Source organism: Bufo bufo, chromosome 1, assembly GCF_905171765.1.
Source record: "Bufo bufo chromosome 1, aBufBuf1.1, whole genome shotgun sequence".
Taxonomy (NCBI): Eukaryota; Metazoa; Chordata; class Amphibia; order Anura; family Bufonidae; genus Bufo; species Bufo bufo.
Window position 1 is genome coordinate 18,070,187 of NC_053389.1, and position 27,015 is coordinate 18,097,201.

General features: G+C 45.1%; 1 protein-coding gene across 5 annotated transcripts in view; it reads left to right on the forward strand.

The window, feature by feature from the left end:
• LOC120991984 (sialic acid-binding Ig-like lectin 8) overlaps positions 1–25,415 on the forward strand; it is a 62,485-nt gene extending 37,070 nt beyond the window's left edge. For 2 of the 5 annotated variants that reach the window (XM_040420750.1, XM_040420758.1), the window contains exons 4-11: positions 268–534; positions 10,408–10,443; positions 10,883–11,131; positions 14,838–14,873; positions 15,448–15,501; positions 15,989–16,111; positions 18,294–18,349; positions 24,757–25,415. In XM_040420750.1, the coding sequence (XP_040276684.1) occupies positions 268–534; positions 10,408–10,443; positions 10,883–11,131; positions 14,838–14,873; positions 15,448–15,501; positions 15,989–16,111; positions 18,294–18,349; positions 24,757–24,771 (836 nt within the window). In that variant the 3' untranslated portion in view covers positions 24,772–25,415. The remainder of the gene's footprint in view (positions 1–267; positions 535–10,407; positions 10,444–10,882; positions 11,132–14,837; positions 14,874–15,447; positions 15,502–15,988; positions 16,112–18,293; positions 18,350–24,756) is intronic. The other 3 variants (XM_040420767.1, XM_040420779.1, XM_040420774.1) reach the window with 3 other exon arrangements.
• Positions 25,416–27,015: the final 1,600 nt, after the last annotated feature.

Sequence of the window (27,015 nt, forward strand, 5' to 3'; positions counted from 1 at the left end):
ATCTCTCTAAAGGGTGCATTTTGGTACCTTCCAAAGTATATGAAACATATTTTACTCCATATGTCTCCAATTTAAATTTTTTGCAGTATGATCCATATAATGTCGTATTATGGTGGCCAACTCCATAGGTAGAAGTAGCATAAAGCACAAATGAGATGTCTGCAGCCTCATAGTAAAGAACCATGGGGACTCTTTAAGCCACCATACAGGACCTACCACCGATAGGTGTAAACTAATTACTATTTTGTATAATTTTTTTTGCCACAGATCTTACACAAAAACCAGAAGTATCAAATTTGGGGCATCTAAGAGTAGGCGAAGAGGTGACACTGACATGTACCCCTCCAGGGAATTGCGATGGAACAGATCCTACAATCACATGGTGGAAGGACAACCTGGACGGAATTTGGGGAAAATCATCTAGTGTAACTTTTACCCCATTACTGAGTGACCACAAGACGTCTATAACCTGTGAGGTGAACTACCCGGCAGTGAGGGCTTCAACCCAGAAGACGATTGTCCTGGATGTTCAGTGTAAGTAATATGTTGAGAGTTATGGATAGACGTAGAGATGGCCTTGCGGTTCGCCCGGCGGTAGTCTCGCGGTGAACTTTGCTAGTTCGTGATTCGTCAAACAGGAGAACATATGGCAATGTCCGCCGGCGCCATATTGTGGAGCAGGGATAGACTTCTAGGGACACCAAACGCTAGCTAATAGGGCCACAAAAGTCCTTTTGTGTGCAGTTCTGCTGCGATACTGCAACTATACAGAGGGACAAATGCTATTGGAATAACTAATTGCAATTGGTGTAATATAACAGTTGCCCCAACTGATTAACGGGTTTTATATACCTGCTTCCAGCAAAAAATCATTAAGGGATTCTGTAACGGATCTCCTAACACCCCGACCGGGTACCTCCGTCGATGGATGCTCCTAGTGCTTCCCGAGGACTCCAAGCACTCCACTTGACACCGTACGCACTGCAGACCCCACGAACCGCCGAAGCTTGGTTGAGGTCTCACCGTCTCCTACCCACCCTGGACCTACGACAAGGCTCCAGGCTCCAGTGGGTGGACCTCTCCTAAATCCAGACAGCAGGAACAGCTCTTACAAGAGCTAGTAGTTATAGCCAGGGGAGTATAGCAAATCTTCAGCGTATAGCAATCCCCAGTGTCAATCAGTTATCCCAGTGGTCGGCAAAGTGCGGCTCGCGAGCCACAAGCAGCTCTTTAGACCCTTCAATGCAGCTCTTTGGTGCGGGCTGGCAGGTGGGCGGCCGTGCAGCCATATCGCGCCGCTCAAGCTGCTTGCAAAATGTCCGTCATGCGCCTCCTGCCCCGTCTGTCTGCTCCTTCCACTTTATGAATGAAGCAGGCAGGCGGGGCAGGAGGCGCATGACGGAGGGAGAAGGGCGGGCAGCGGCGCTCTAGTTCGGCTGCCCACTGCCGGCCATGTGAGGAGTGGTGGAGTGGTGAAGAGGCTGCCGCTCAGGAGACTTGGAGCGAAATGTCCTGCAGCAGAAAGGTAGGAGCTGCCCCCGGTGTGTGCACAGCGCCGGGCACTGCACCGGCCCCGCCGCAAGTGTCCCTGCTTCCTCCCTTCCCCCCACTAATACATTACTTTACTTACTAGAAGGCAATTATGGGGGATATCTGTGGAGGGAACTTATGGGGGATATCTGTGGAGGGCACTTATGGGGGATATCTGTGGATGACACATATATAGCATCTTATGCTATATATGTGTCATCCACAGATATCCCCCATAAGTGCCCTCCACAGATATCCCCCATAAGTGCGTCATCCACAGATATCCCCCATAAGTGCGTCATCCACAGATATCCCCCATAAGTGCGTCATCCACAGATATCCCCCATAAGTGCGTCATCCACAGATATTCCCCATAAGTGCGTCATCCACATTACATCCACATCTGCAGACAAGTTTAATAAAAGTAAAAAATGATAAAGATAAAATGAAATAATAATCAAGATCCAAATAAAAGAAAGTACATATAAAAATACAGGGAGTGCAGAATTATTAGGCAAGTTGTATTTTTGAGGATTAATTTTATTATTGAACAACAACCATGTTCTCAATGAACCCAAAAAACTCATTAATATCAAAGCTGAATATTTTTGGAAGTAGTTTTTAGTTTGTTTTTAGTTTTAGCTATTTTAGGGGGATATCTGTGTGTGCAGGTGACTATTACTGTGCATAATTATTAGGCAACTTAACAAAAAACTAATATATACCCATTTCAATTATTTATTTTTACCAGTGAAACCAATATAACATCTCAACATTCACAAATATACATTTCTGACATTCAAAAACAAAACAAAAACAAATCAGTGACCAATATAGCCACCTTTCTTTGCAAGGACACTCAAAAGCCTGCCATCCATGGATTCTGTCAGTGTTTTGATCTGTTCACCATCAACATTGCGTGCAGCAGCAACCACAGCCTCCCAGACACTGTTCAGAGAGGTGTACTGTTTTCCCTCCTTGTAAATCTCACATTTGATGATGGACCACAGGTTCTCAATGGGGTTCAGATCAGGTGAACAAGGAGGCCATGTCATTAGATTTTCTTCTTTTATACCCTTTATTGCCAGCCACGCTGTGGAGTACTTGGACGCGTGTGATGGAGCATTGTCCTGCATGAAAATCATGTTTTTCTTGAAGGATGCAGACTTCTTCCTGTACCACTGCTTGAAGAAGGTGTCTTGCAGAAACTGGCAGTAGGACTGGGAGTTGAGCTTGACTCCATCCTCAACCCGAAAAGGCCCCACAAGCTCATCTTTGATGATACCAGCCCAAACCAGTACTCCACCTCCACCTTGCTGGCGTCTGAGTCGGACTGGAGCTCTCTGCCCTTTACTAATCCAGCCACGGGCCCATCCATCTGGCCCATCAAGATTCACTCTCATTTCATCAGTCCATAAAACCTTAGAAAAATCAGTCTTGAGATATTTCTTGGCCCAGTCTTGACGTTTCAGCTTGTGTGTCTTGTTCAGTGGTGGTCGTCTTTCAGCCTTTCTGAGTATTGCACACCTTGTGCTTTTGGGCACTCCAGTGATGTTGCAGCTCTGAAATATGGCCAAACTGGTGGCAAGTGGCATCTTGGCAGCTGCACGCTTGACTTTTCTCAGTTCATGGGCAGTTATTTTGCGCCTTGGTTTTTCCACACGCTTCTTGCGACCCTGTTGACTATTTTGAATGAAACGCTTGATTGTTCGATGATCACGCTTCAGAAGCTTTGCAATTTTAAGAGTGCTGCATCCCTCTGCAAGATATCTCACTATTTTTGACTTTTCTGAGCCTGTCAAGTCCTTCTTTTGACCCATTTTGCCAAAGGAAAGGAAGTTGCCTAATAATTATGCACACCTAATATAGGGTGTTGATGTCATTAGACCACACCCCTTCTCATTACAGAGATGCACATCACCTAATATGCTTAATTGGTAGTAGGCTTTCAAGCCTATACAGCTTGGAGTAAGACAACATGCATAAAGAGGATGATGTGGTCAAAATACTCATTTGCCTAATAATTCTGCACGCAGTGTATGTGAAAACACACTCTGGGCTCATGCCCGCAAATGTAAGGGCGCCGTGCCTGTGCTGCGGACCGCAAATAGCGGTCCGCAATGCATGGACACAGACCATGGGGCAGCTGCATGAGGATCGCGGACCCATTCACTTGAATGGGGTTCGCGATCCGCATCCGACTGCCTGCACCGCAAAAAAGTAGCGCATGCTGAAGTGAATGGGTCCATGATGCGGGCTGCACATGGCCGTGTGCAGCCTGCATCATGGACTCATTCACTTCAATGCCCTAAGCACCACTTCAATGCCCTAAGCCAGAAGCACCACGGAAGCACTCTGTAGCACTCATATCCCGGATACTGGACCCATTGAAGTGAATGGGTCCATGATGCGGGCTGCACACGGCCAGTGCCCGTGTATTGGAGACCCGCCGTATGCGGCCTGCAATATGGCAATGGCGGGCACACGGTCGTGTGCATGAGCCCTAATAGTCCTCACTGGTACTGTTGACGCAATATTTTAGGTTTTAAAAATGTGGCTCTCGAAAGAAATTTCAATCGTGGTTTTGGCGATATTTGGCTTAGTTGACAAAAAAGTTTGCCCACCACTGAGTTACCAAAACACCAGCCTCAACATGATGAAGGGTAAAACAGGAACTCTTTATTGAACACACAAGCATTGACTTATACACATTTTCCAACAAGGTTACCACCCACAGGGTTTTGTAAAAACAACCAATAAACACATACAATACAGTCAGACACTCCCACACAAAATCCTCCCCTCTGCCTGTGATACAATTACCCCACACAATGGTTTGATGCAATTGTATCACAGGCAGGAGAATACACAGTGTCTTCTGTCCTGGAGACAACCGAGGAGCAAGTCAATTATCTCTCAGGACAAAGGGAAATTGCCAATACACACGTGGAGACAATAGGACAGACATCACTACTCAAATATACAATGTCCCACCCTTTAGAGTACACATAGACATTTAACATATCCCAAAATGGCACGAATTAGACCAGGGGTTCAAAAGTTAGTAAAAGTCCTTTGTGAACAAAGGAAGCCTGGCTGATGAGAGGGCCCATAATCCTGGGGCAAGAGGCTGGTAGCCAGGCCTCTCCACCACCCAGTGGCGAGGTTGGTTTCGTCACAGATTCTATATACCTGCTTCCACAAATACTGCTCTTCTATAGGGATTTTGTCTAAGGGTAATTTTGAAAATAGCTTGGAAGAAAGACGAGACAGAGGGGATATGATAGAAACTTTTAAATACATAAAGGGAATCAACAAGGTAAAAGAGGAGAGAATATTTAAAAGAAGAAAAACTGCTACAAGAGGACATAGTTTTAAATTAGAGGGGCAAAGGTTTAAAAGTAATATCAGGAAGTATTACTTTACTGAGAGAGTAGTGGATGCATGGAATAGCCTTCCTGCAGAAGTGGTAGCTGCAAATACAGTGGAGGAGTTTAAGCATGCATGGGATAGGCATAAGGCCATCCTTCATATAAGATAGGGCCAGGGGCTATTCATAGTATTCAGTATATTGGGCAGACTAGATGGGCCAAATGGTTCTTATCTGCCGACACATTCTATGTTTCTATTTTAGGCCTCATGCACACGACCATTACGTTTTTTGCAGTCTGCAATTTGCGGAACGGAACAGTCGGCACATTGTAGAAATGCCTATTCTTGTCCGCAAAACGGACAAGAATAGGACATAAACAAAAAAAAAAAAAAAAAAATGACAGGATAAGGAAGAGGCAGGCCATTCCACAGGGGTGGTAGGGGTCGGACAGGTGCACCAGGCCGGAGCCTAGCTGGAGAGGGTTACGTCAAAGGACGCACCAGAGTTGGTTGAGTGGCTCACTCAGCCTTCCGCTTCTGCACCCTCCTCATCCTCTGTATTTGCACCCTCCTCACTCTCTGCTGTGTGCACCCCCAAAGACACCACCACAACCACCACCATAGCCCCTCCACTCGAGTCAGAGGAATTATTTTCCCATCCATTCCCAGACCTTACCGATGCGCAGCCATTCTTGGCATCGGATGAGGGAGAGGAGGTAGCAACGGCCACCACCCGGCGGTCTGATGACAGTACCCAGATCAGTCCAAGGACAGAGGTCCCTGCTGTTGCTGCCTACTCCGAGATCTCTAATGTCAGTGGTGGTGAAGGCAGGAAGAGGAGGGAAGTTCAGAGGGAGAGACGGAGCAACAGATAGGAAGGAGAAGGAGGAGAAGCAGGTAGAAATAACAGTGCACAGAAGGCAAAAAGCAGACTGCTAATGTATCTGGAGCGAGCCATCCACCATGCACGGTCACATCTGGCGATCCCAGGACGCAGGCACATGGCTCCGCAGAGTGGGCTTTTTTTAACATGTCCGCTGCTGACAATAGTGTTGCCATCTGCAGCCTGTGCTCGCGGTAAGCCCAACACTCACCTAGGGACGACCGCCTTAAAGAGGACCTTTCATAGGTCCAAACATTGTAAGATAATTATCAGGCTACATACAGCGGCACCCAGGGATCTCACTGCACTTACTATTATCCCTGGGAGCCGCTCAGTTCGCCCACTGTGTCCTCCGGTATCTTCACTGAATTGGTTCTACTAGGTGGAGTCTGCCCTGTTTCACCCTAGGCATTCATTCTCCCAGGCTGTAGCACTGTCCAATCGCAGCGCAGAGCTCACAGCCTGGGAGAAAAAAAACCTCCCAGGCTGTGAGACCTGTGCTGCAATTGGATAGAATGGAGAAGGAACGCCCAGGGTGAATCAGGGCAGACTCCGCCTAGTAGAACCAATTCAGTGAAGATACCGGAGGACACAGCGGGCGAACGGACACATTGCCATGCTGTGCTACGGCTGTTGTGCCTGGAAGCCAAGAGCCACACGGGTCCTGCACTGCTTTCAGATCTGCGGTCACAGACCGATCAGTGGCTAACCCCCCTCAATTTGACAGTTGGTAAAGTGGTGTCAATCTGCTGAGCGCGCTGAAACAGGGCAAAATGACACACGTGCCGTGCATGGCACACGTCCTGAACTTAGTCGTGCAGCGATTCATTGCCAAATACCCCGGGGTCCAGGACGTCTTGCGGCAGGCCAGAAAAATCTCTAGCCATTTTAGAAGATCTTACACGGCCATGGCTCGCCTTGCTGACATTCAGCGGCGACACCACCTGCCCGTCAGACGTCGTCTGATTTGTGACTGCCCGACGCGCTGGAACTCCACCTTGTATATGCTTGATAGGCTGCTTCAGGAGAAACGTGCCGTTAACGACTACCTGTACGAACTCTGCAGCAGGACAGGTTCTGGGGAGCTTGGTTTTTTTTCAGACTTCTACGGCCATTTGATGACATCACCAAACTGGTCAGTCGCAGCCAGGGCGCCATCAGTGGCATCATACCTTATGCTTTCTTTCTGGGGCGGGCATTGCGTCCTGTCATTGATCAAGCCGTCGAGGAGCAGGAAGATGAGGAAGTTGCAATGCTGAATGAATTCCCAGGGGGGGCTACTCCATCTGAGACAAGTCAGCAGGAGTCTGAAGAGGAGTCAGAGGAGGATGGTGGCTGGGGGGAGGAGGAGGAGGAGCAAGAAGAGCAGGCTTTAAACTTTTCTGGGATCCTTGGTGGTGTCCGTGGATGGTGGGAGGAGACCGAGGACGACATTGTCCTGGGTGATGAGCAGGAGCCAGGCCGCTCCACCGTTTCAAATTTAGTGCAAATGGGGGCCTTCATGATCCAGTGTTTGAAGAGGGACCCCTATATAAAAAGGGTAAGGACCAGTACTGGGTGGCAGCATACTTAGACCCCCGGTACAAATACAAAATGGTGGACATGTTACCAGCATCACAGAGGGCTGTCAAAATGCAGCATTTCCAGGTCTTGCTGCGAGAGATGCTGCTCTCTGCTGTTGCGGGCGCTGGCAGAGGAATCTCCACCAACAGCGAAACAGTTGCGGGTACCAATCCTACCGCGCATGCAAGAAGAGGGCGGTTTGAAGATGTGTTGGTCACTTCGGATATGAGATCGATCTTGCAGCCAACCCATCGACAGCCGCCCTTAGGATTCAGCCTCAGTGAACGCCTAGACCGACAGGTGTCCGACTACATCGGGTTAACAGCCGATGTGGATGCTCTGAGAAGCGAGGAACCCCTTGACTACTTGGTGTACAGGCTTGACCTGTGGCCAGAGCTGGCATAATTTGCAATGGAACTTTTGGCTTGCCCTTCGTCGAGTGTCCTGTCCGAAAGGACATTCAGCGCAGCAGGGGGGATCGTGACCGATAAGCGCACTCGCCTAGCTCAACACCTGTAACGACCACGTTTAATAGAATTTCACCTATTACCATTGTTTTTTTTTTCAAGAGGGAGGATTTCGTAAGCCATGTTTTTAATCCAATTTTATATTCTTAGTTCTTTTAAAAATATGTATTTGACATGTATTTGTACTGGCCTGCAGTAAAATTGATATCCATTGACCGTCTAATATACCTCCAGCCACATCATTTCTTGATCTTTTATGTACGGTGAATGCATAATTTTTGGGGCCTGTAATCTAACTGGCCAACAGTAACATTTGTTATACGGTGACCGCCTAATGTACCTCCAGACACATTATCAATTGTTCTTTTTTGTACAGTGAATAAATAATTTTTGGGGCCTGTATTCCACTTGCCTGCAATAAAATTGATATCCAATGACCGTCTAATATACCTCCAGCCACATAATCACTTGAGGTTTTCTGTCCCGTGAATGCCTAATGTTTGGGGCCTGTACTCCAGTGGGCTAAAATTAAAATTTTCTAGGCTCTAGCAGGGCACATTTTTGAGTGTTTCCCTTTAAGACGCATAAAAATGTCCCCTGATTAAAATACATATTTTTTGAGGGAATTTTTGCCATTGATCCCCCTCTGGTATGTCACTGTCCATGTTGTGGGACGATTTATGCACTTCTAGTGAGTATTTGGTGGCTGCAAATAGGACCTGAAGATTTTCAGGTTCGCCTGCCATTAAAGTGAATGGGGTCCGCTGCGAACTTGCGGTTCGTGAACATTTGATCGTGTTCGCGCGTCCGCGTTCGCGAATCGTCCCGGCCGATGTTCGTCCATCACTAGATAGACGTACTAGGTGGTAATTTTAGATGATGCAAGTCAGTGAACAACGATAAAAATTAAGCTCCTTTCAGGAGCTACCTGACACCACCACACTCCCAACAGTACTTCCTGCTGCCTTCCGCCTATTTTCATGACTTGGGTACCTTCTCTACCTGGCTGTCAACATGTTTGTTTGGAGACACAGGTTTTAGATCATTCAGTATTCATGAGAGTATACTTCATCTTGAAACCATTGTGCCAGTTGCACCCCCGTGGATAAGATTTTGTCTTACAATACTTTCCACCATCTTGTACAAGCGCTGATCGTCTTAGTTTGACATCTCTTTGCTCCCGGCCGGTTTAAAACCACATAAGTCAAGATTTACCGCTCATATTTTTCAAGAGCTCAAAATGTTCTGCACAAACTTGGCTCCGTTCCATGTTGCTTCAGATGCCAAGATCAGTAAAGCCCTTTCCTGGGCACCTGGCCATTTCTCCTTTCAGTAACATAATCTAATCAGATGTAGCAATGGTTAACGTAACGCACTAAATGCAAAGTTGCAGAAAACTTTCACTTGACTTTTTCAACAGTTTTTGTAGCGAGCTGCCAGACTTGCAAGGAATTTACTATGAGGCATCTGCCTCTTAATAATTTAGGACCACCTCACTCCAGCACACAGGGGATCAAGACTAGCATGTGAAAACACCGGTCTTGATTAGAGATGAGCTAAGTTTTGAAAAATTGATTCGCCAGCTTTGCCGAACTTCGTCAAGAAATCGTGCCAACCCCATCATTTAACCCCTAAGATCTAAGATGCTGCGTTCAATGCTGATCGTGGCATCTGAGACTCACATCTATCTCCTCAGCGCGGCCAGCGTGATCACCTGGTTACATCTTCATGCTTGCCGCAGGTACTTTGGCGGGTTTTCATCTATCAAAACAGGAGTGGATGGCCTCTCTGTGATCAAGTGGATGAGGTGAGTATAATTTTTTTTTATTGTGAGCCACCATTGAAGGAAACATTGATTCGTTACTACAAAGCGCAATGAAATTCGGCTTCGTGGTGAATCAAATTTTTGCTATCAAAGTCCCCTTCGGATACTTCGATACACTCAACATCAATCTGTATGTCATTAAGTGACTCCACTACCTATAGTGCCCCGAGAAGTAACAAAGCCCACAATAGTACCTCCTAATAGTAATAAATCCCCATAATATCCCCCAGTATCACAAATACCCCATTATAATGCTGTCAGTAGTACTAATGCCCCCTAAATTGCCCCCAGTAGTAATAAAACCTGCTGCCCAGCATGATGCAGCCTCTTCTGGTCCACATCCTGAGCTTCTTGCATTCAAGTGCAGGTGGTCACAATGATGACATCATCACGATGACTGTGCCGTCTGGCCTATGAAAGTAAAGAGCAGAGGGGGGAAGACATTGGCTTCCTGCCCCGCCGCAGTATTCATCTACAGTATATGAGGGTGTTGAGCAGCCCCAGAAACCAGCAACGAAACTTTGCTGTCTGCTTGGGAAGTCCGATGTACCCCTTCCCCCTGTGGCACCTACCTCCTGAAGTATACATACCGCATGTTGAGAAACAGTGATTTTTAGGATGACTTACACCTCACAATGAAAACAAAAATACCCTGATCAAAAGAAAGGGGTGAATAAGGTAATGTGTGCTTGGTCTTAGATACTTTATATCCTCTGATTCTGACGTACAACCATTACATTTCTATCCTGTTCCTGCATTACTTTCAGATCCACCATCCATAAACACTTTTATTGGCCCCTCAGGTAATGACTTTCTTTCATTTGTGCATGGTCTTTTTGCCGTGTGCTCTGCTTTTTGGCATGCATGTCAATGTAATAGATTTAGATTTTTTTTGTCCCAGTAATCCTGTGGTTATTGCCATGGTGGCTTGGTGGTTCCAGGTGGTGGGCACTGCTGCTTGTAAAATTTGGCTTTGCACCTAAATCCAGCCAGAACAACACCTGTATGGAGATGGCACAGACTATCCATGATTGCACTGCTCATCAAAAACATCCTCTTTCTATTACAACAACTATTGCAGATCATTGGGTCTGACTGCAGAGACCACCAGTCATGAGAACAAAGAAACAAATTCTATTGCATAATTTAGTTTTCACCGCCCACCATGTTCTTTGCATCGTCCTGCAATGTCTTAACATGTGATGAAATTAGTTGATCTTATTTTTCTCCATTTTTTTGCAGGAATAATAGCGAATCACACCGTGGTGCTGAACGAAGGGGACTCTGTGACCCTCAATTGCTCAGTGATCAGTAACCCAGCAGCTTACGTGACTTGGGCGAAGGGGGAGAATAATGTGGTCAGCAGTGTGACTGGACAGGGACTGGAGCTGTATCTGATGGACGTTACCTCCAGAGATATTAATACATACAGCTGCTCCGCATGGAATCAGCACGGGGACACCAGTGACTTTGTTGATATCATTTTGCAATGTAAGTAGTGGGTGTAACAGTGAGGGAATGTAGTGCGTATGACTGAGGGATTCAGTAACTGAATAAATACTGATCCACACTGGCACGTCCACAACCAACACCAGCTTCTACAGACCAGCAGCCTCTCTCCTTCCACATTACGGAGAGAGCTGAGACTCAGCAAAGCTTCAGATGTTGTAACCCAATCACAATGAATGGAAGATGCTTAGGCAGGGTGCTGAATCTTCTTAAAGAGACCAGTCCTGCATAGAGACTTATTGGCAATGCTCCATGGGAATCAAATATGTAAAGAGGAATCTCCTGAGAAAGACAACAGTCTAGCCAGCGCCACCTATTGGAAGTCAAGATCCGACTTTCAAACAAGCCTTGGGATTTCACAAGGGGACATAGCCAAGCCATCCGTAGACAGCTGTTTCGGGGTGCCATACTAATTAAGGGCAAGTAACCTGAAACAGCTGTCTGCAGATGGATATCTGGCGTGGCCATGTTCCCTTGTCAAATCTCAAGTCTTGTTGGAAAGTCAGATCTTGACTCATAGGGAGCCAATTACAATAGGAGGCGCTGGCGAGAATGTTAATGGAAGATTAAAAATCATCCTGACTTACTCCCTGTTACCCACTTCTCTGTCAAAAACAGGGACCTGATGCCTCAGATCTTTGGGTCAGCATGGGTTCCAGTGTTTGACCCCAACAAGTTCTTAGTAGGAAAACCTTTCCTGGATGGTACAATGCCAATTCGAGGATATCCTACAGTATCTTTCTCTTGGGTATTCCAGTGGTTTGTCCTTCAATTGTGGTTACTTTGTGCTATAATGACCTTTTCTAGGTGAGCAGCGGGTATATTTTTCCACTATATGATTGAGTATACAGTACATTTTTTATGAGTCAGTAGCTTAGCCTCTATTTTTGATGGTCTTTTGAAGTATCCTGGTGGAGTAATGGACATTCCTGGTGATCCAGGCTAGAGGTTGTAACTAAGAACAGGTGGTTATGCACAGTTCTCAATGAGAGGCAGATATATATATATAGAGCAAAAATCGGACTGTGCTCCAGATGGTTCTTCAGTGTGTTTTTATTCACCCATTTGGTGGCAAAAAGCTCTTTGCCACCAAATGGGTGAATAAAAACACACTGTTTTACTGAAGAACCGTCTGGAGTGCAGTCCGATTTTTGCTCTATATAAGTGGGTAAGCGCCTGTTGCCATACTTGGACATTAAACCCGCCTTTTTCCATATATCTCTTTTTGGGTGGTGCTGCCAGTGTTTTTTACTGTGTATATATATATATATATATATATATATATATATATAAAGAAAAATGGCGGCACTGGCTGCAAGGGAAAGGTGCGGGTGCACGTCTCAGGGGGAGTAGACTTGTAGCCCCAATGAATAGATCCAGAAAAAAGAGCGGCACTCCGGTAGGTAAAAGCAAGTGAACCCTTTATTCACCCAAGTGGTGCAACGTTTCGGCTCTAATCACGAGCCTTCCTCAAGCTCGTGGAAGGCTCATGAAAGCTCGCTTGAGGAAGGCTCATGATTAGAGCCGAAACGTTGCACCACTTGGGTGAATAAAGGGTTCACCTGCTTTTACCTACCGGAGTGCCGCTCTTTTTTCTGGATCTATATATATATATATATATATATACACTGCTCAAAAAAATAAAGGGAACACTTAAACAACACAATGTAACTCCAAGTCAATCACACTTCTGTGAAATCAAACTGTCCACTTAGGAAGCAACACTGAGTGACAATCAATTTCACATGCTGTTGTGCAAATGGGATAGACAACAGGTGGAAATTATAGGCAATTAGCAAGACACCCCCAATAAAGAAGTGGTTCTGCAGGTGGTGACCTGACCACTTCTCAGTTCCTATGCTTCCTGGCTGATGTTTTGGTCACTTTTGAATGCTGGCGGTGCTTTCACTCTAGTGGTAGCATGAGACGGAGTCTACAACCCACACAAGTGGCTCAGGTAGTGCAGCTTATCCAGGATGGCACATCAATGCGAGCTGTGGCAAGAAGGTTTGCTGTGTCTGTCAGCGTAGTGTCCAGAGCATGGAGTCGCTACCAGGAGACAGGCAAGTACATCAGGAGACGTGGAGGAGGCCGTAGGAGGGCAACAACCCAGCAGCAGGACCGCTACCTCCGCCTTTGAGCAAGGAGGAACAGGAGAAGCACTGCCAGAGCCCTGCAAAATGACCTCCAGCAGGCCACAAATGTGCATGTGTCTGCTTAAACGGTCAGAAACAGACTCCATGAGGGTGATATGAGGGCCCGACGTCCACAGGTGGGGGTTGTGCTTGCAGCCCAACACTGTGCAGGACGTTTGGCATTTGCCAGAAAACACCAAGTTTGGCAAATTCGCCACTGGCGCCCTGTGCTCTTCACAGATGAAAGCAGGTTCACACTGAGCACATGTGACAGAGGTCACAGAGTCTGGAGACGCCGTGGAGAACGTTCTGCTGCCTGCAACATCCTCCAGCATGACCAGTTTGGCATTGGGTCAGTAATGGTGTGGGGTGGCATTTCTTTGGAGGGCTGCACAGCCCTCCATGTGCTCGCCAGAGGTAGCCTGACTGCCATTAGGTACCGAGATGAGATCCTCAGACCCCTTGTGAGACCATATGCTGGTGCGGTTGGCCCTGGGTTCCTCCTAATGCAAGACAATGCTAGACCTCATGTGGCTGGAGTGTGTCAGCAGTTCCTGTAAGACGAAGGCATTGATGCTATGGACTGGCCCGCCCGTTCCCCAGACCTGAATCCAATTGAGCACATCTGGGACATCATGTCTCGCTCTATCCACTAACGTCACGTTGCACCACAGACTGTCCAGGAGTTGGCAGATGCTTTAGTCCAGGTCTGGGAGGAGATCCCTCAGGAGACCTTCCTCCACCTCATCAGGAGCATGCACAGGCGTTGTAGTGAGGTCATACAGGCACGTGGAGGCCACACACACTACTGAGCCTCATTTTGACTTGTTTTAAGGACATTACATCAAAGTTGGACCAGCCTGTAGTGTATTTTTCCACTTTAATTTTGAGGGTGACTCCAAATCCAGACCTCCATGGGTTAAAGAATTTGATTTCCATATTTTTTTTTTGTGTGATTTTGTTGTCAATACATTCAACTATGTAAAGAACAAAGTATTTCAGAAGAATATTTAATTAATTCAGATCTAGGATGTGTTATTTTTGTGTTCCCTTTATTTTTTTGAGCAGTATATATATATATATATTTTTTTTTAAGGGAGTCTGTCACTTCCAAAATGAGTTTAAAAATAAAGCATACCATTATGTAGGGTAGGTTTCCCCAAAACATAACCATATTTTTCATCTGGAAGTACGGTCCTTTAATTTTTAACAAATTTTTAGTGCAACATGGGTAGTGCCGCTCCGTTCAGTCCACTTGACTTACCCTGTGCTACTGGCTCTGAAATCTCAGGGACTGTAACTCATATAAAAGGGAGAGTCCCAGGAGCGAGGGTGCACCACAGCGGGCGGCCCTGCCCATGGTGCACCACGGAGAACCTCAGCGGCATAAAAAGAAAAAGAAGCATTTCTCAGGGTCAGAGAAACAGATTTTCACAAGAAAGTTATACATTTCGTTAATAATGCTTCTTTACGGCTATCAGCCTGACCGCTCCTTGTTTTTGCCTATGTTGGGATTTGCACATGTCATTATTTTTACTACCATTATGTTACAGCTAAAAATGAAGATCGAGAAGTCAAGCTTTCATTCGGTGAGAACTTTTTGTTTTCGCTCTTGTGTTTTTTTGTGTGTGTGTTTGATCTATGGAAAGACCATTTCCAGATTTTAAGATTCCCTCTTTGTCACAAGTGGCGTTGTGTGAATCGAAGTCCATGAAGTCCTTTGATCCAAATTTCAGGAAAAATTTGATTCGCTGCAAAGCTGAATTTTCATTCTGCTTTGTGGTAATTAATCGATTTTCCCTGAAATGGTGGTAAAAATAAAAAAAATATTACTTACCTCATCCATTTGAGCGCGAAGAGGCTGCTGCAGCCACCTTTGCCTGAAGATCCAACGCAAATTCTGGTGTGACTTGACATGTGAGATTTCGCGCTGGAACTTCAGGCAAGATTAGTACAATAAAATATATATATTTTTTAATTAGCATACACTAAGATGCCTTATTATGGATCTCAGATGCCGCGGTCAGCCATAAACGTGGCATCTCAGGGGTTCAATGATGGGGGGGTGGGGCAATCACCGCTCCCTGTCATTGTGCCCGCTACTTACAAAGAAGTGCGCTTCGTGACAAATACACATTGTAAATTCATGCCATTCTATTACAGAGACATCTCCAACTCCGGCTCCGGAAATTGTGACAGCGTTTTCCCCGCAGTGTGGTAAGGAATTTCTCGCTATCTCTACAGTATATTGTATGTTGTATGTTGTGTCCTTCAAAAGCGGATGAGTATTATGCCGTAGGTGCAATTCTGCCCCCCGTTATCATCTTCAGAGGACAATATCCCAACAGATAATTAGCCGGTGCCTCGTCCTGTCGGTAATCATCAGTCAGCGCTTTGTAATGGGAATTAGCATCCTATCATCAGACATGTGGTGGGAGAACAGGCTTGTGTTTATTATATGTGTAGCCTTATGCAAATGATCAATGTGAAAGTGTAAAGTATGTGGGATGGACAAAGATAGGGAGGATCTCATCATAACTGAGGCAAGAGGTGGATTTTTAGACTCCAATAGACTCCACTGAGCACTGTATGAGAGCTGGAGTTAGGATAATGGGGCAGTCTGAGACCAGGGTCTTCTAATAGACTCCACTAGGAATCTCTCATAAGTATCTTCAAACATGTACAGATGATTTTGCTTTCTTAGGTCCCAGGAACATTGACTTTCTGATTCTTGGAGCCTTCATCGCTGCAAACATCCTCATCCTCTCCCTGATTGCCCTGGCTCTTCTCTGTTTCGTTAGGAGAAACATGAAAAAAAGGCAAGAAGGTAGAAGAGGATGATATCTAACATGTCTAACATCCCTGTATTCTAGTGGGTGGGGTTGGAGTGCTGGGGATGGAGTGCTGAGAAAGAGTGCTGGGGATGGAGTGCTGGGGGTGGAGTGCTGGGGATGGAGTGCTGGGGATGGAGTGCTGGGAAAGGAGTGCTGGGGATGGAGTGCTGGGGATGGAGTGCTGGGGATGGAGTGCTGGGGGTGGAGTGCTGGGGATGGAGTGCTGGGGATGGAGTGCTGGGGATGGAGTGCTGGGGATGGAGTGCTGGGGATGGAGTGCTGGGGATGGAGTGCTGGGGGTGGAGTGCTGGGGATGGAGTGCTGGGGATGGAGTGCTGGGAAAGGAGTGCTGGGGATGGAGTGCTGGGGATGGAGTGCTGGGGGTGGAGTGCTGGGAATGGAGTGCTGGGGGTGGAGTGCTGGGGATGGAGTGCTGGGGATGGAGTGCTGGGAAAGGAGTGCTGGGGATGGAGTGCTGGGGATGGAGTGCTGGGGATGGAGTGCTGGGGGTGGAGTGCTGGGGATGGAGTGCTGGGGATGGAGTGCTGGGAAAGGAGTGCTGGGGATGGAGTGCTGGGGATGGAGTGCTGGGGATGGAGTGCTGGGGATGGAGTGCTGGGGATGGAGTGCTGGGGGTGGAGTGCTGGGGGTGGAGTGCTGGGGGTGGAGTGCTGCGGATGGAGTGCTGCAGATGGAGTGCTGGGGGTGGAGTGCTGGGAAAGAGTGCTGAGAATGCAGTGCTGGGGGTGGAGTGCTGGGGATAGAGTGCTGGGGATAGAGTGCTGGGGATGTAATGCTGGGGATGGAGTGCTGGGGATGGAGTGCTGGGGATGGAGTGCTGGGGATGGAGTGCTGGGGATGGAGTGCTGGGGATGGAGTGCTGGGGGTGGAGTGCTGGGGATGGAGTGCTGCGGATGGAGTGCTGCAGATTGAGTGCTGAGGATGCAGTGCTGGGGATAGAGTGCTGAGGATGCAGTGCTGGGGAAAAAGTGCTGGGGATGCAGTGCTGAGGATGCAGTGCTGAGGATGCAGTGCTGGGGATGGAGTGCTGAGGATGCAGTGCTGGGGAAAAAGTACTGGGGATGGAGTGCTGAGGATGCAGTGCTGGGATGCAGTGCTGAGTGAGGATGCAGTGCTGGGGATAGTGTGCTGTAGAAAGAGTGCTGGGGATGCAGTGGCGGGGATAGAGTGCTGAGGATGCAGTGCTGGGGATAGAGTGCTGAAGATGCAATGCTGAGGATGCAGTGCTGGGGATGCATTTCTGGGGATGCAGTGCTGGGGATGCAGTAATGGGGATGGAGTGCTGTTGAAAGAGTGCTAGGGATGGAGTGCTGTGGATACAGTGTTGGGAATAGAGTGCTGTGGATACAGTGTTGGGAATAGAGTGCTGTGGATACAGTGCTGGGAATAGAGTGCTGTGGATACAGTGCTGGGAATAAATTGTTGGAGAAAGAGTGTTGGGAATAGAATTCCAGGGAAAGAGTGCTGGGGATGGGGTGCTTGGAATACAGTGCTAAGCATAGAGTGTTAGGAACAGAATGCTGGGAACAAAGTGCTAGGCCCAGAGTGCTAGACACAGATAGCTGCGAATAGAGTGCTGAAGATACAGTGTTGATAAAGTGCTGGGTATATAGTGCTGAGGATAGAGTGCAGGGGACTGAGTGCTTTAAAGCCAGTTACTTCATGTGGCTGATTATGGCAGCAGGGGAGGAATGTCTTGATCTTGTCTGAGGCAATGTCCATTCATATAATGACGCTGTGGGACCAGGGGCAGAGCATAATAGAGGTCCAGAAAACCTGCATGGTGGAAATAACCACAGAAAAGGAATGTGTTGATTTTGGAGGGGGCAGTGACTTGTAATGATATTAAAGGCAGGGCAGGATGCAGTAAGGGCAGAGTCATGATGAGGATGAGAATGAAGACAAGTGACAGGACACAGGCTAAAGGTTAGTAATGGAAGGAGCTTGGTCAATATTTCAGAAGTGGAGTGAGCTGGCTTTGTGGTGGGCAGTGACCTGGTCTCTCATGTGATGAGGTCAGAGAGGATGGGACTGCGTGTGACAGACTGAGCAGAGTATGAGGAGTGGGGTGACGATTTGTGGGAGAAAGTTGTGGATTGAGAACCTGATCCATTTTTGTGAAATCCACCTCATTCCAACTCTGTATGTTTTTAGCAATCATAAACAATGGAGAAGAGCTCAGTACTCTGCGGACGGCCTCCGTGTACAAGGTAGGGAATAATACCTTTACTTTCCTACAGATAATGGTTTCCGTGTGCTTCTGCATCGTTGTGGCCACTTGTAAACAGATAGTACATGTCCTATGAAGAAAAAAATAAGGGGTTGGGTCAGCACAACCTGCCTGTAGGTGCAGATCGCTATGGCGAAATACATATATAAACGGAAAATGCAAATGTGATCGCACACTGCATCCAGCACTCTGCCCTCCATGCTGGATGAGACATTGGTTTATATTTTGGCCAAAGCATAGTAAGCCACTCACCGCGTCAAGGTCGTCTCATGAGTGGTCCCTAACTCTTGTTCCTACCTGTTCATGGGCCATGACAGCCACATAAAATCCAGGGAATGCAGGTCAGCATGCAAGCCAAGTACACTTTGCTTGTAACCCCGTCCGGTGCCATTACAGCTTTCATCGGATCCAGGGATGCAAGTACCATTAGCCATCTGGCTCCAGGAGAAGTATATGGTGGGTTCAGCATGCATGTTGGTACTTGCATCCCTGGATCCGATGAAAGCTGTAATGGCACCGGACGGGGTTACAAGCAAAGTGTACTTGGCTTGCATGCTGACCTGCATTCCCTGGATTTTATGTGGCTGTCATGGCCCATGAACAGGTAGGAACAAGAGTTAGGGACCACTCATGAGACGACCTTGACGCGGTGAGTGGCTTACTATGCTTTGGCCAAAATATAAACCAATGTCTCATCCAGCATGGAGGGCAGAGTGCTGGATGTAGTGTGCGATCACATTTGCATTTTCCGTTAGTACATGTCCTATGCTTCTCCGCAGCATGTGGACCATGAACCCACTAAGGTCAATGGGTTTGCACCGTGATGCGGCGTGCACATTGTGCTTTGCGGACCTGCAGTTTGCAAAAACTTAACTTTATAAATTCATAGGCAGTGAGCACCCCCTAGTGGTAGCTGCAAGCAGATAGGATTTTTACATTTTCCTTCATGGCTGTGTAGAGAGGAGAAGCAGGAAATCTGAAGCTTTATTCATATTTAAGGGATTATTAGGGAACTTGATGCTGATGGTCTTTCCTTGGCCGGCTGTTTGAAGATCTCTGGAGAGCGCTTCGGTCTCTTCACAGCTGACCAAGCTCAGTCCATTGGGTAGCGGCTGTGCTTGTTATTGCAGCTCAGCTCCATTCACTTGCATGCGAGTGACCAACACCTAGGCCACGTGGCCGATATATAGTTCTCGTCACTGGCCTAGGAAGGGGTTGTGGTGCCTCTTCCAACAGCTGATTGGTGGCAGTGCCAGGTGTCGAACCCCCACCGATCTGATATTGATGACCTATCCTGAGGGTATGTCATCAATAACCCCTAAGCTATATTATGGCATTAATCAGGACAATTGTGTAGCCCTGAATGGAGTTGAGCAAAAAATACATTATAGAAACATAAAAACATACATACAGTAAATATTTTATTCTCATATCCCAACCAACCTCCCTAAACCCACTCCCAAAGAGCAAGAAGGAGAAGAGAGAAAAAAAAGGGGGCTTTTAAAGTACTTTAATTTTACTCAATCCACAACCACATACAGTACAGACCAAAAGTTTGGACACACCTTCTCATTCAAAGAGTTTTCTTTATTTTCATGACTATGAAGGCATCAAAACTATGAATTAACACATGTGGAATTATATACATAACAAACAAGTGTGAAACAACAGAAAATATGTCATATTCTAGGTTCTTCAAAGTAGCCACCTTGTGCTTTGATTACTGCTTTGCACACTCTTGGCATTCTCTTGATGAGCTTCAAGAGGTAGTCCCCTGAAATGGTCTTCCAACAGTCTTGAAGGAGTTCCCAGAGATGCTTAGCACTTGTTGGCCCTTTTGCCTTCACTCTGCGGTCCAGCTCACCCCAAACCATCTCGATTGGGTTCAGGTCGGTGACTGTGGAGGCCAGGTCATCTGGCGCAGCACCCCATCACTCTCCTTCATGGTCAAATAGCCCTTACTTTCAAAGTTTTCCCAATTTTTCGGCTGACTGACTGACCTTCATTTCTTAAAGTAATGATGGCCACTCGTTTTTCTTTACTTAGATGCTTTTTTCTTGCCATAATACAAATTCTAACAGTCTATTCAGTAGGACTATCAGCTGTGTATCCACCTGACTTCTCCTCAACGCCACTGATGGTCCCAACCCCATTTATAAGGCAAGAAATCCCACTTATTAAACCTGACAGGGCACACCTGTGAAGTGAAAACCATTTCAGGGGTCTACCTCTTGAAGCTCATCAAGAGAATGCCAAGAGTGTGCAAAGCAGTAATCAAAGCAAAAGGTGCCTACTTTAAAGAACCTAGAATATGACATATTTTCAGTTGTTTCACACTTGTTTGTTATGTATATAATTCCACATGTGTTAATTCATAGTTTTGATTCCTTCAGTGTGAATCTACCATTTTTATAGTCATGAAAATAAAGAAAACTCTTTGAATGAGAAGGTGTGTCCAAACTTTTGGTCTGTACTGTACGTCGATATCACTTTAGTAGATTTATCTATAAAAATCTCCCATTTTTTCCATACCCTATTATAGATATGCACTTTATTTTCTGTAACCTGCTTTCTCGGTAGATCTATTTAAATTCATCCTATTCATCCACTCCTTCACAGTGGGCACCTCAGTTCCCATCCATCTTCTGGCAACTAATAATCGAGCCAAGAGAAAGGATTTGTACACCATAAACCCGTTATCTTTTGACAAGTTATAAGGGATTTCGCCTAGAACACAAATAAAAATCGACAAAACTAAAGATATCTCCAATCATTTCAATAAGGCCCTGGCAGATTGGTTGTCTCTTAGGACAGCGCCACCACATATGAATAATATCCGCTTCACGGTTTTCACATCTTGGGGCATACATTTGGAATACTGGTTGAAAATTTCCGAAGCCAATTAGGAGTCACGTATAACCGATGTAAAATCATGAGTTGAGTGACTCTCTGAGAAGGGTTTCTCAGATAATTACTCGCTTGTCAAAACCTCATCCATTGTTCCTCATCCTTTGCCCATGCAGTCTTACTATTGCACTTCACCTCTTTATTCATCATTTCCCTTAATTTCTTATATAGAGTTAAAAACCAACCTATAATTACCTCTCCACCCTAAAATTAAATTTCATTATCAATGCAAAATCCAAATCCAAATAATAAAGCTTGGTATCTGGTACTTCCAGACGGCCTTGGTCAGAAGCCCTTGTGAACCAGTAGTTTTCTCCTAACTCTCTTAGCCGCCCACAGAACTTCATAAAAAAATTCCCTTCCCTAAATAAATAGGGGAATACCTAATAATATGTAATAATTGAGGAAGCAGAACCATTTGTATCAGACCTATCTGCCTTATTTATAGGGAGCTTATTCCGTATCTTAACCCCTTAGTGACCAGCCTGTTTTGGGCCTTACCGACCAAGCGTTTTTCTTCCTTTTTTTCATCATCGCGTTCCAAGAGCTATAACTTTTTTATTTTTCCGTCTATATAGCTTCATGACGGCTTGTTTTTCGCAGGACAAGTTGTAGTTTTTTATTGGCGTCATTTTAGGGTAAAACATAACTTTATGATTAACTTTTATTAACTCTTTCTGGGAGGGAGATGGGAAAAACAGCAATACTGCCACTGCGTTTTTACGTTATAAATTTTACAGCGTTCATTTTTCGGTCATAAAAAAATATATCTTTATTCTCTGGGTCAGTACGATTACAGTGATACCAAATACATATAGTTTTTTTTACGTTTTGCTGCTTTTTTGCAAAAAAAAACCCCTTTCTTTTTTGCATTGTCGCTTCGCAAGGCCCATAACTTTTTTCTTTTTCTTTCTATGGAGTTGTGTGAGGGCTTAATTTTTGCGGGACCACTTGAATTTTTCATTGGTATCATTTTGGAGTAAATGGAGCTTTTTGATCGCTTGTTATTATGTTTTTTTCGGTAAAAACTAAGAATAAATTAACAATTATTATTTTATTTTTTTATTTACGGCGTTCACCATGGGAATAATTTATGTGATATTTATGTTGTCTGGGTCGTTATACCAAACATATGAGGGTGATTTTTTTTTTTTCAATTTTCTTTTTTTGAAAAGCGTATTTTCAATGAAAAAAAAAAGGATAATTTTTTTAATGGAATTTTTTTATTTAATAAATGTTTTTTTTTTTCTTTCTTTTTTACCACTTAATAGTTCCACAAGGGGACTATAACAGACAGTATTTTGATTGCTTTTAAAATGCAATGCATTATCCCTTTAGTGCATCGCATTTTAATGGAAATGCTATTCTTACATTGACCAGCAGGCTGCGCCAGAGAGGCACAACCTCCTGGAAATTACTGAAGGCTGGTCTGGGGCCTGCATCAGACCCCTGCCAGCCTTCACACACATCGGCACCCCACGATTGCATTTGCGGGGTGCCGATGGGAGATAGAGGGAGTCCGCTTCCTCTGTCAGCACTTTACATGTGGCGGGCATATTTTGTCCTCCCTCCCCCGCACTCCAAACCCCTCAAAACAGGATTCCTGTCTGATCTTAATAGCTAATGGTTCAATAACGAAGGCAAAAAGCGTGGGAGAGAGAGAGAGGACATCCCTGCCTCATAGCCCTTTCAATACTAAAGCTCTCAGACAGCAGTCCATTAACAGATACCCTTGACCCTCAACCATTTAATAAATTCCGGGCCTATACCAAATCGAACCAAAATCTCCCACAAGAAACCCCATTCCACAATGTCAAAGGCTTTTGACGCAACCAATGACAGAATGGAACGTGCTCCAAAATCATTCCCGGCCCATTGAACATTGGTGAAGATTCTAAAAAGATTCAAAGATGTAGATCTACCAGGTATAAATCCGTTTTGATCTTTATGAACTTAGTTCGAGATTACTCCCTTCAATCTCTTCGGCAAAGTTCTCGACAATATCTCACAATCATTATTTATTAGCGATATTGGGCGATATGAACCCGGATCTAAGCTCTCCTTCCCTTCCCTAGGGATTAAAGTGATCGTTGCTTCTCCCATCGAAATAGGTAAGCGGCCCACTAGTTTCGAATGTAAAAAGACCTCCGTTAGTCTATTCGCCCAAAACTTTCTATCACTTTTATGTAATTCTGCGTGCAATCCATCTGGGGTGAGCGCAATTTAAGTTTTATTAATAGCTTTAAAAAATTTCTTCTTTTTCTTCATTGTTACTTTTGCACAAATTACAACTTTCTAAAGCCAAAAAAAAAAAAATGCCAAAAAATTGTTGTTTCCTATTTATGACCCTAATGCAACGGTCTACAGGGTGGGCCATTTATATGGATACACCTGAATAAAATGGGAATGGTTGGTGATATTAACTTCCTGTTTGTGGCACATTAGTATATGTGAGGGGGGAAACTTTTCAAGATGGGTGGTGACCATGGCGGCCATTTTGAAGTTGGCCATTTTGAATCCAACTTTTGTTTTTTCAATAGGAAGAGGGTCATGTAACACATCAAACTTATTGGGAATTTCACAAGAAAAACAATGGTGTGCTTGGTTTTAACGTAACTTTTTTCTTTCATGAGTTATTTACAAGTTTCTGACCACTTATAAAATGTGTTCAATGTGCTGCCCATTGTGTTGGATTGTCAATGCAACCCTCTTCTCCCACTCTTCACACACTGATAGCAACACCGCAGGAGAAATGCTAGCACAGGCTTCCAGTATCCGTAGTTTCAGGTGCTGCACATCTCGTATCATCTGAAGGCAATCGTCTATGCTGTGAAGATACGAGATGTGCAGCACCTGAAACTACGGATACTGGAAGCCTGTGCTAGCATTTCTCCTGCGGTGTTGCTATCAGTGTGTGAAGAGTGGGAGAAGAGGGTTGCATTGACAATCCAACACAATGGGCAGCACATTGAACACATTTTATAAGTGGTCAGAAACTTGTAAATAACTCATGAAAGAAAAAAGTTACGTTAAAACCAAGCACACCATTGTTTTTCTTGTGAAATTCCCAATAAGTTTGATGTGTCACATGACCCTCTTCCTATTGAAAAAACAAAAGTTGGATTCAAAATGGCCGACTTCAAAATGGCCGCCATGGTCACCACCCATCTTGAAAAGTTTCCCCCCTCACATATACTAATGTGCCACAAACAGGAAGTTAATATCACCAACCATTCCCATTTTATTAAGGTGTATCCATATAAATGGCCCACCCTGTATAATGTGTAATCCGTGACAGTTTAAACTTCATAAAATGTTGAGAGTTGTAGTCTCACACCACCAGAGAGCCAACAGTTGCGGACCACCTCCATATCGACCCATAACCAGGGGATAATATTCCTTTATACTGGCGTTTCTTCTCTTTATTACCTCACCGGGGAACTTTTTATATTTCTTCATGATCTTTTTTTTTCTTTACAGAATCTCAATGAATAGAAAAAAAAAATCCACCAAATGAACAAAATTCCAGCAAGACGATGAGATGAGCTCTGAAACACCCGGCTCCGTGTCCCTGCCTCCACTTAAAGGAGAATCAGGTTCTTTGATACAAACAGTTATATTAGGATTTGCTGCCATCGTAGAGATGAAGGGTCTTGTGCTTCTGCAGAAAATTTTCACAAATGTTGAAAAATTAAATTTATAAATTAGGATTAGATTTCTTTTTTTTTTTGGCAGCAATACTGGTTTTCACCGCTGGTCAGAGATGGTTTAATGTGTGTGGAACATCTCCACCATCTCTGGAATGTGCATGCTGCCGCTGTACCTAGGAGATCAGTGACTCCTAATTTATTATTTGTAGCCTTAAAAAAGCGTACAATGTCTCTAGTGTGTGAATCGATTCATCACTGTCAAAATTCTACCCACATTTTTGAAAAAATTTTGAAACAGTGGATTCATTTTGGTAAGAGTTTTATAGAGAGAGAAGAACCGAATGAAAGTTCTTGGACGAATCCAACAGAAACAAATTTTAGGAAATTTGATTAGATTGTGAGCTCCAAGGGACAGAGCCTGATGTGAGGGCTGTCAGTGTGATATAGGAAATTGCATTCGATCTTTTTGACAAATTCTGTATTCAGATGGTAATATTAAAAATATGTTTGTAATATTTACACATTTGCCAATAATAAAAGTAACATTGTTTCATTTTTGTGTGTATATGCGTCATCTGCACCCGGTCTCCTACTATTCTTGCACTTTTTACTACTGGTTTCCTCAAATTGGGCAGAGGAAGCTTTTGGGCCCTTCAGGACCTCAACCTTAGGACCCTCTTTAGCTCTGTCCCTGTCCTTTAAGTACAATATGAACAAACCTTTGTAGATAACTTCATATATATTTTAATTGACAAGAATTACAATTCTGTCTAAGTTTCCCCCATGACAACACTTCCCTGTACTGCAATCACTGAGAATTGTCATGAGGGCGGTGGGGCCACGTAGATAATAGTGGAGACCTGGCCTCAAATCCTTACATTTATTATTTGCTGATTGATGGTTCTGCTCCTGTTACAGGCGAGTGAGTAGTGTTGTCATAGGGAGCGGTTTACATTTTCTGAAATCTCTCATTTTTTTAAAATCCTGATTGTATAAAGTTCTTTAAAACCACATTATTTTGCACTTACAGTCTTCGCTCCTGCAGAGAGATCATTATTATTATAGCGTTGGGTAATATAATATATAACGTGATGCCGGCGCCTCCCTTGGGGGGGCTGTAAACCTGGCAGCTGTGTCTGTCAATTGCATTTGTTGGCATTGAGTTTGTGGATCGGATGAAGCTGCGGAATAATATTAACCCTGCTGATGCCAGGCTGCACCCGCAGGATTGATGCACTACAATGTGCTGCAGTCACGCTCTCATCCACACCATGTAAAAGCTTCTGGGCTGAATAGCTGGGAACTGGGTAACAGGGGCGTAGCGATAATGGGTAGGACCCAAAGGCTCTTCAGTCACATAGGAAGACACCAGTATTATAAATGGCAACTGGTACAGTAGATGAGGGCCCTGGAACTGATTTTGCATTAAGGGCCCCGGAGCTGTTAAAGGCCCCGGAGCTGTTCCGGGCCCTGGAACTGATTTTGCATTAAGGGCCCCGGAGCCCTTTGTGTCCCCTCTCCCGTCCAGGAGAAGTAGAACAGTGATATAGTCCAGACTTTTTGATTAATATGCACATGGCCATATTACACATCCAAGTCGTACAGCCCATAGCACGTTCTATTATGGAGGTAATGCATCTTTCAGACGTGTAACTTGAGGCTGTTGCCCCTTTGCAAATTCTATAACTGAGCCGTCACCTACCATGTTTCATTAAATAATGGGGTTCTGTACAGAGCCCATCAGGCACCACCTCCTGAGTGCAGCTGCCAACTCCGCACCCCCTGTAGCTGGGCACTTGGCTTCTAGAAGGGGATACGATGCTCAGAGGAGCACCATACACTGGCACTGGTTTCCTAGAATGGAGCTGCAAACATATACTAACTGAAATTTACTAAGTAGATGTTTAGTGCTTTATGTCATTGAAAAATAGCAGCTATTATATCATTTTCCCCTAGTGGGTTTACTCAAAAGTTTTCAACCAGAGTGTTATTACCAGACACCACCACTAGATGTCAGCCTAACACCAGTTATCCATTTTCCTTAGCCATGAATGGTAGGCTGTCATACAGTAGTTGTCCTCTAGATGTC